This window comes from Chaetura pelagica, unplaced genomic scaffold, assembly GCF_000747805.2.
Source record: "Chaetura pelagica isolate M959 unplaced genomic scaffold, ChaPel_1.0 scaffold146, whole genome shotgun sequence".
Classification (NCBI taxonomy): domain Eukaryota; kingdom Metazoa; phylum Chordata; class Aves; order Apodiformes; family Apodidae; genus Chaetura; species Chaetura pelagica.
In genome coordinates, this window is record NW_009953645.1 from 535,164 (window position 1) to 543,411 (window position 8,248).

The following is an 8,248-nucleotide window of genomic DNA, read 5'->3' on the forward strand; positions in this document are numbered from 1 at the left end:
GGGGTCCCTGCCCATGCAGGGGTGGGACTGGTCGAGATTTAAGTTCCTTTCCGATTTAGACCACTCTGGGATTCTGTGATCTCTCCCGTGTGCTGTAATGCTCCTGGTTGGTGCCTCTTCCTGCTGCCCCCCCAGTAGCCCCCAGAGCTGCTCTGAGCTCCTGCAGCACCTCAGGCCCTGCCCCAGCACACAGGGGGCGGGCAGGACGGGGTGTCTCTGTTTTGCTGGCTTTGTTTTTCAGCACAAAGAAGGTGCAGGTTCTGTCGTGCTGTCTCTCTGGAGGCAGGTGTCTGCTGTTGCCCCCAGAACTGCTGGGCCTCCCTGTGCTCGATCTCAGTCACCTCTGACACATTGGGCAGGAGTTTCAGAGCTAGTGAGAGGGGCTGTGCCCAGGGGGTGATGCAGTGGGATGTGAACTGGAGCCTGATGTGCCCGAGAAGTGCAGTGACTGAGAGGAACAACCACAGCTTCACCTGACACAGGCTGTGGTCTTCCACTTGCAGCCAAACAACTCTGCCCACCCTGCAGTGCAGCTGGGTGTTGGGGCTACCCTGGGACCATCCCCTCCTGGGGGAGGCTGGAGAAAACCCAGCGAGCAGGAGTGAATTGTATCAGAAGCTGAGTCAGCATCATGCAGGTGTGTCAGCAGCACAGCCCAGCAGGGGTGACCATGGCTTGGGGCACTGGGAGTGACTGGAACTGGCTTAAAGCATAAACAGCTCTTCAAACTTTTCTTCCAGTGACTTTATATAGAATGGAATTTTTAGTAACCAGGGGCACTGGAGGACAAAGCTGTGTGGTTGCACAACACCATAAGCTGCTTTCATCTGCTCAGGGTGCAGGATCTCCCACTTGGAATGGGAAACTGACTGTTGGGTGTGTTAACTTCCTAATTGTATGATGCTGTTTAAAAAAGGAAACGTAGTAAATGCCAAAATCTTTCTTGTGCTTTTGTCTCCTTAGGACGAGTTTTTAGATGTGATCTACTGGTTCCGGCAGATCATTGCAGTTATTTTGGGAATCATCTGGGGAGTAGTTCCACTGAAGGGATTCGTGGGAATAGCAGTGTAAGGTTTATTTCCTTTTCTGTCTCCTGTACTTTCCCACATTTGGATGTGACTGGGGGGCTGTTTCAAGGCTGTGCTATAAACAGTGGCCAAAGCAGCCTCTGTTGTGTCTTAAAGCCAGCGGTGCATTCCAGGCTGTTGTTTGTCATGAAATTCCCACCAATCATAATGTGTCTTCATCAGCCTCTCTCTCCTCAGCCTGATTAATGCTTTTAAAACCTTTATTTTGTATTTTATGTTGTTATGAAAGGGGCAGGACTAGATGAGGGGAGCAAGAGGTTCAGCTGACCTGTGAAGTGGCCTGTTCCTGCGTGTCTGAACAGAGTCTTTGAGTCTGGTGCCAGGGTGTCCACTTGAGGAGTCAGACCCCAAGAGGGAAGGTGTGGTGGTGTGTGCCTCTCCCTGAGGCAGGATTCCTCTGAGAGCAGGTTCTGTTGGCAGGCAAGAGAGACAGCTTCTCTTTAGAGAAATAAAAGGTTTATTCAGAACACCAAAGGCTGTAGGTGACAAGCAGGCAAAGTGGCACCACTGGCAGTGCCTCTGCAGCACTCCCAGCTTGCTGAAGTTCTTTCATCCATGGTGGGGGGAAGGCATGACCTGGAAAGTCCTGGCACATGCCTAAAAGCCTCTAGAGAGGCAGCAGGGGTCAGAAACACAGCCCTGCTCTCCCCACAGGGTGTGGGAAGATGCTGTGTCTGCTCTAGGGGAGTGTCCGTTTGCAAATGTCTCTGCCCAGGCAAGGTCTCTTTGTCAAGCTCACAACTCCACAGCTTTTCTCAGGGAAAACTGCCTTGTGATCTTTTCTCTCCTCCTGAGTGTCCTGGCTGTGGCAAGAAAGAGGAGGGAGTAGCAGCAAGTATTCCTAAGAAAAAAATAATTTAAAAATAAAGTTTGAAATTTAGGGAAAAGGGGCTGTAAAGCAATGATGCTCCAACAAGAGCTCCACAGCATCGTGCAAACAGTTAAATCCAAAGTGCCACCAGTGACAAGTGGAGCAGCTCAGCAGCATTGTTCCTTCTGTAATCCATTTACCCACAAGGCACCTTCAGGTACCTAAGCCTGTGCTAAACGTTAATGAGAAGTGAAAGTAATTTGGTGTGCAGTGGCAAAACTAGAAGGTTCTAGAGCTGTGTGCAGGTTTCTTTGTGGTCTGCAGCCACAGAGCTGCTCACAGCTTGATACAGGCACTGAACTGTGTCTCTCTTCCTGCACAGCCCTCCTTGCATAGCCTGCTTTCCAGGAGATGTCTCTGTCACTTTCCCTGTTGCCCCAGCCCTGAACTGGGCTGGTGTAAACCCAAACATGTCTAAGGACCATCAGGAGCTCATGGTTTTTCTCCCTGTTGCAGTGTAACTTGGCACAGCCTGGAGCTGTCTCAGGTTGAACATCAGTGCTGTGGCTCTGAGGGCATGACTGAGTCTCCTCTGGCTCTTGTCTCTTAAGTGCATGTGGTCACAGGGCACTGACAGGGATCCAACTCAGCACAGAGTCTAACAGGCTTCCCTCTCTGCAGCCTCAAAGTCAAGTAGCACACACAGGGACTTGGTTCTGTGTGGGAGCAGGACTGCTGCTGATCTGCAGGGCAGGAAAACCTCCAGGGTTTGCAGATCTGCTGATCATCCCAGCTTTTGGCTGCTGTTCGTTGAGCCTCAGAGGAGCAGGCAGTGCCTAGTGAGGAGAACTTCATCCCAGCCTAGCACCCTGTGGCAGGCAGACCTAGAGGTGCTCTTGGAAGCAAGTGCCTGAGCTGCCTGGGAAGGGCTGCAGGATAAGTGTTCCTCTGCTGGGGGTGGGAGATCTTTCCCTGTTGTATTCCTGTGGGGCATGTTGGATACCTGCACTCTGTATCACCAAAGTGACTGTTCCTGATCCCTTTCTTCCAGATTCTGCCTGATCAATGCTGGTGTTCTGTACCTCTACTTCAGTAGCTTCCAGCAGATAGATGAGGAGGAGTATGGTGGGACATGGGAGCTCACAAAGGAAGGATTCATGACATCTTTTGCACTGTTTCTGGTAATGCCTGTTGCTTTCCCTCAGTTGACTAGATGGTACACTTTTCTGAGGGGAATTACCTGGAAGAAAAGTAGGTGAGATGGGGTGCTGATAGAAATGTGTTAACATCAACTAACAAGTGGAGTTGATTGGGAAGGAAAAATCCCCAAATCCAATGGCTACGGGCTCTGGAATACAGCATTAATGCTTGGGAAAGGATATAGGAACAGGCAGCTGTACTTCTACATCTGACACTTAACTTTTATGTCTTCCCATCCTCTGTCCCAGATGCCTGGTGGAGTTTCATCTAGAGCTAGTTACACCAAACCAGAGCCTGGGGAGTCCTTGTGCTTCCCTGACTCCCCTCCCCAAGTCTTGGAAACATGCTCAACACTTGATCTAGTGGTTTCTAAATCACTGGAGGGGCTGTGGTGGCTTTTGATGTGAAGAGGCTGCTCATTTCAGGAGGCAAGCGGTTGAATGCCACCATCTGTGGGGCATGGTGGGCCCCACACCTCTCTGAAGCCATCTCACAGCTAGAATTCAGTCCTCTCCTGAGAGCAAGGCATGAGGCTTGTTTCCTGAACCCTCTTCAGGGGCAGCAGAATAACCTTTGCTTCCTGTCTTCTTCACAGGTTGTTTGGATAATCTTCTATACTGCCATCCACTATGATTGACACAGTCTGCAGTTCTGGCCTGTTGAATCAGTCATCAGTAAATCAAGAAGGTTTTAATAATCATAGTCTTTAGTGGACTGGTGGGAAGGTGGGGAAAGTCAAATCAACACCCTTCTGTACCAGTGATCTGATGAGCCTGGAGAAGCCCCAGCTCTTCTGCTGGAGAAGTCTGTCTCCATTTTATATACCCATTAATTGTTGGAACTATTAAAAAGCCATTGGAATTTTTGGAAGTGGTTCAAGACTGTTCAAATTTGGAACTTTCTGTGACTCTAGGCAGTAACTCTTATCAAACTCCTGTGTGCTGAAGGTTGAGTCAGTTAATTTAATGTATGTATGGCTTTCTCTTTGAAATCTATCATTTAATCCTGACCTGTCTTCCATTCCCGTCCTTCAGACAAACAGTTTTTAAAAAGCAGTTGCAGAGTGGGTGGAGGAAGGGACTGCAGCAGCCAGGGTGTCAGCTGAGGGGCCATGTCTTTGTGGAAGTCAAATCTGCTTTGATTAAACAGACTGTTGTTAACATTTCTAATATTTGTTGTTCGACTTGCCAATCAGTTGATGACCAGAATTGTTCAACGGTCTTTGCCGAAGACAAATTCTTAAGCAACTTTGTGTGTTTTGTTTGGTTAACTAAGGTTTAACTTGAAGTGTGTTCAGGAGGCTGAGAAATTCCACTGCAATTCTGCTAGCCTGACAACTAAGTTGCTAGCCCACACCTCAGAGCTTAGTAGTCCAGAAGGACAGTCATTCTGGAGAATCCCTTTTCAATGTTAAGCACTGAAATTCTTTTTTTATTTTTAAGCTCTTGAATTCAACTGCTTCTTGTTAATAAATGCAGGAGACTGAGACAATTGAGGCAGCTATTATCTTAACTGCAGAACTACTAACTTGCAAATCAAGCACATGGCCTCTGGTTTGTGAGGGGCTTTTTATGAGTTGATCACCTCATAGCTCAGTTCCTCCCTAGTCATGCCTTGTTTGTGCATCAGTGGGGGGGGTCTCTGCTCTAAGATATTTTTAAGATGTCTCTTACAGTCTTTGATACTGTCATAGGACCTTAGAGTCTTGTTGCCATGTGGTCCTTGATTTTCTGAATAGCTCAGGCACCCAAAAAGAGACCTGACCTGCAGCTGCCTTATAGTGAGGAGCTTATGGTTTTGTTGGGCTCTTGCTAGGAGTCTGCATGGCTTCCTCACTGCTGGAAGCTCAGGAGCCTGGTTCTCGCACATGAGTATGCAAAGCCAGGGATCTACAGCTCTTCAGTGCTGAACTGGGGCTCCACCTCCATCCTTACCAGGGAAAATGCTGTCTGTTCTTGGTGGAAACAGCTCACCTGGCTGCTCTAGGTCCTTGGGATCCCCAGGGAAGAGTGCAATAGCAGACAGCTTCTGCTACTCGTGAGTTGCCAATTTAAGTAAGTGATGTCAAAAACTTCTATATTTCACCCTCCCCGTCCCCATTTTTGCACAGTCTTTTAGTCTGACAATTTCTTTTCCTCTTCTTTCAGCTGAAAGCATTAATTTCCACAAGAATGGCACAGCCTGCTAGTTCTGGGTCACCCTTTCCTACTGGCATCTTAGCTGCTCACAGCCATCAGTAAAACATACTTGAAATGCTCTAATAAATGTTGCCTGGATGATTCACTGTGCAGCTTCTGTATCCACTTGTCAATGAAGTTTTGCAAAATGGTGGGAGTGTTGGATTCCTCTCAGAGTTTGATTTTTGGTAAATATGCAAGCCAGCAGTTATTTGGGATTCTAAGGTCTCTTGTGCTGCAGACTCAGGTCCTGCACTTCCAGAAGAGGCCAGAAGCATGTGTAGTAGCAGCAGGAGCTAATGCTTTGATCCACACTTTAATGGGTGGTTAAGCCAAATGTGGCCCCTACATGAGCTGTTCTGCTCCCTCAGCTGCTGTCCCTGCCCTGTGACACACACCCCTGGCAGAGACAGAGCACCCACATCTGCTTCAGAGCTCAAAGCCCAGGACTTCAAGCACTGCTGAAAACCTGCAGAGGGAAAGATTGCAGAGCTGGAGAGCTGCTTTCCTGCCCCTTTGCTTTATCCATTGCTCACCTGCAGTCCCACCAGGTGAGCTGCTTGGTCTTTGCAGTTCTAGTGGCTGGAAGCTGAGGCAGAACCTGAGTTGAGGAGGGTCATGGCAGTGTGATATTGGTCTCTGGATCACACCAAGGCTCCTGGTAAATAAATTAGTGATTACAATGCTCAGCTGTAAGCTTTTAGTCTCTTAAGTTTTCTGTTTCAAGGGGTGCCTCAATGACTAGAAGCAGGTTATCCCCAGGGCAGGTCACCAAGAGAACTAAAGCTGTGGTGTCTGTCCCTCAAGAAGTGAGATCAAAAAGAAGCTCAGAGGGATGTGGCAGCTGAGCTTCTCACAATGATGAGTGCTGTAAAATCCAGGGGTTTTGCAGGGACTTGAGAGATTGACACGGGGACGGTCTAGCAAAGAGCATGAAGTTGAGTGCTAGGAGGAGAGAAAAGCAGCAGCTGACAGGAGCAGGGACTGCAGTGGGAGGAACAGGGGCTTGAGCAGCACCTCAGTCCTCTGCAGTTGTGGTAGGTGCACAATCAGTATCACAGAATGTCAGGGGTTGGAAGGGACCTCTGAAGATCACTGAGTCCAACTCCACTACCAGAGCAGGACCAAAACTAGGGCAGGTCACTCAGAAAGGCATCCAGACAGGTCTGGAAAGTCTCCAGAGAAGGAGACTCCACAGCCTCTCTGGGCAGCCTGTCCCAGGGCTCTGTCACCCTCACAGGAAAGAAGTTCTTCCTCATCTTGAGGTGGAACTTCCTGGGCTCCAGTTTGAATCCATCCTGGTCCTATCACAAGGCACAAGTGACAAGAGCTTGTCCCTACCTTCTTGACCCCAGCCCTCATGCAGAGGGCTTAATAGAATGTCATGAATAAACATTCATTAGATCCCCCCTCAGCCTTCTCCTCTCTAGACTGAACAGCCCCAGGTCTCTTAGTCTATGCAATGAGCACCCTTGCTCTGCACACTCTTCTCCTTGGAGGGCAGGTCACTAAACTCGTGGCTGATGAGGGGCCTGTGCTACCCTGGAGCAGCAGCCCGGGGAGAAAAAGATCATTCCTGTGCTGGGAGAGCTGAGCAGTGGGAGCTACAGCTGTTGGAATATGGTTCCACCAGGAGGCTGCATCCTTACGGGTCTACACGAGGGTGCAGAGAAGAGGCAGTAGTGCCTGCAGGCTCTGCAGAGCTCCCTGCTAGCTGCAGACCTGACAGAACATCCCTTTGGCTTCCAGCAAAAAGCAGCCAGTCCCTGGCCTAAACTCATGAAGAAAGGAGCAAGTATGTTCTGGGATGGAACTGGCAATTTCTTGTGGTCTGTCTTGGGCTTCCAGTGCATTATCTGTTAGAACTTGAATGCACATTATTTTGGTGTTAAAGGGGAAACCAGGGTGGGTGCAAAGTTGTGCTAATGGGTGTTGAGAGGTGGCTGGGTGATGGGTGTTCTGTGGCTGGGCAGCATCAGCTGCCAGACCCCAGGGACAGCTGAGTGTGCAGCATGATGGAGATTTGTTACGTGTGGTTTTGGTCCAGTAAGGGAATGTTGCTGATGTCACTTGTCTTTAACAGTCCTTGGGAAGTCCCTAAAGTGAAAGGTGCCTGTTGGGGTTGGGAGCACACCACTGAAGAGCCTCTGTCCCCTCCATGGAGGTGTCATCACCTCTGCATCTCCCCAGCTTGATGTCCAGGTTTGCAAAGGCTGTGCTCACTGTCGCTGGGATTCAGCTGCCCACAGGTGACAGACCTGACTGGGTTTGGCTTGTCAGAAGCACAGGAGTAGTAGAGGCTGGGTTGGTTTGGGGCAAGCAGGACCTCAAAAACCCAAGGGTGTTAGCAGAGCTTTATCTTCAAACACTGTTAAGTCACAGGTATATCTGACAACTGGGGATAGTGTTTGCTGAGACCTTTTGGGACAGCAGTGTCCCTGCCCACGCTCCCTCGGCTGCTTTATTTCAATGATTTCTGTTGATACTCTGCCAGGCAAATGGCTGGAGGAGGATGCAGTGTGCACAGAGCTCCTGGCCTTGCTGGAGGTGCTTTGGTGGGGACGGGACCACCTCCCACTGCTGGGGAAGAGAAGACTGGAGAGATGTCTGAGAATGGGGCAGGCTGGGATGGGCTTGAGGTAAATAACTGGCTGTGCCCATTATGTGCTCAGGCTGCCGGGGAGCACCAGTCACTGCCACAGCAAAGGGGTTTTCACATCTCCCTGTGCTAAGGAGCTTGTGGAGCGAGCTCGTGGGAAGGGCAGGGCCGTGAATTGGCTCCCTGTGGGGCCAGAGAGTGGGACACGCACCTCTCAGGTGATTTCCCCAGAGCCGAACAGCCCAGCGCTCAACACGCTCTGCCTCCCAGAACACCAGACGTGCAGCCAGATCAGGGCAGGGGGTGGATTTTCAGATGGGGAAACTGAGCAGCCCAGCCCGCGTCCCGGGGGAACCGCAGCCCCGCGGGGCCC

At 50.0% G+C, this 8,248-nt stretch overlaps 1 protein-coding gene across 1 annotated transcript; it reads left to right on the plus strand.

Annotated features, from left to right (window-relative positions):
* The first annotated feature begins 399 nt into the window (after positions 1–399).
* Positions 400–4,117, plus strand: LOC104390673 (chromosome unknown open reading frame, human C20orf24). The gene is given in 5 exon segments (XM_009999856.1): positions 400–404; positions 917–950; positions 952–1,067; positions 2,951–3,080; positions 3,695–4,117. Coding segments are annotated over 5 exon segments (327 nt in total). The 3' UTR covers positions 3,737–4,117.
* Positions 4,118–8,248: the final 4,131 nt, after the last annotated feature.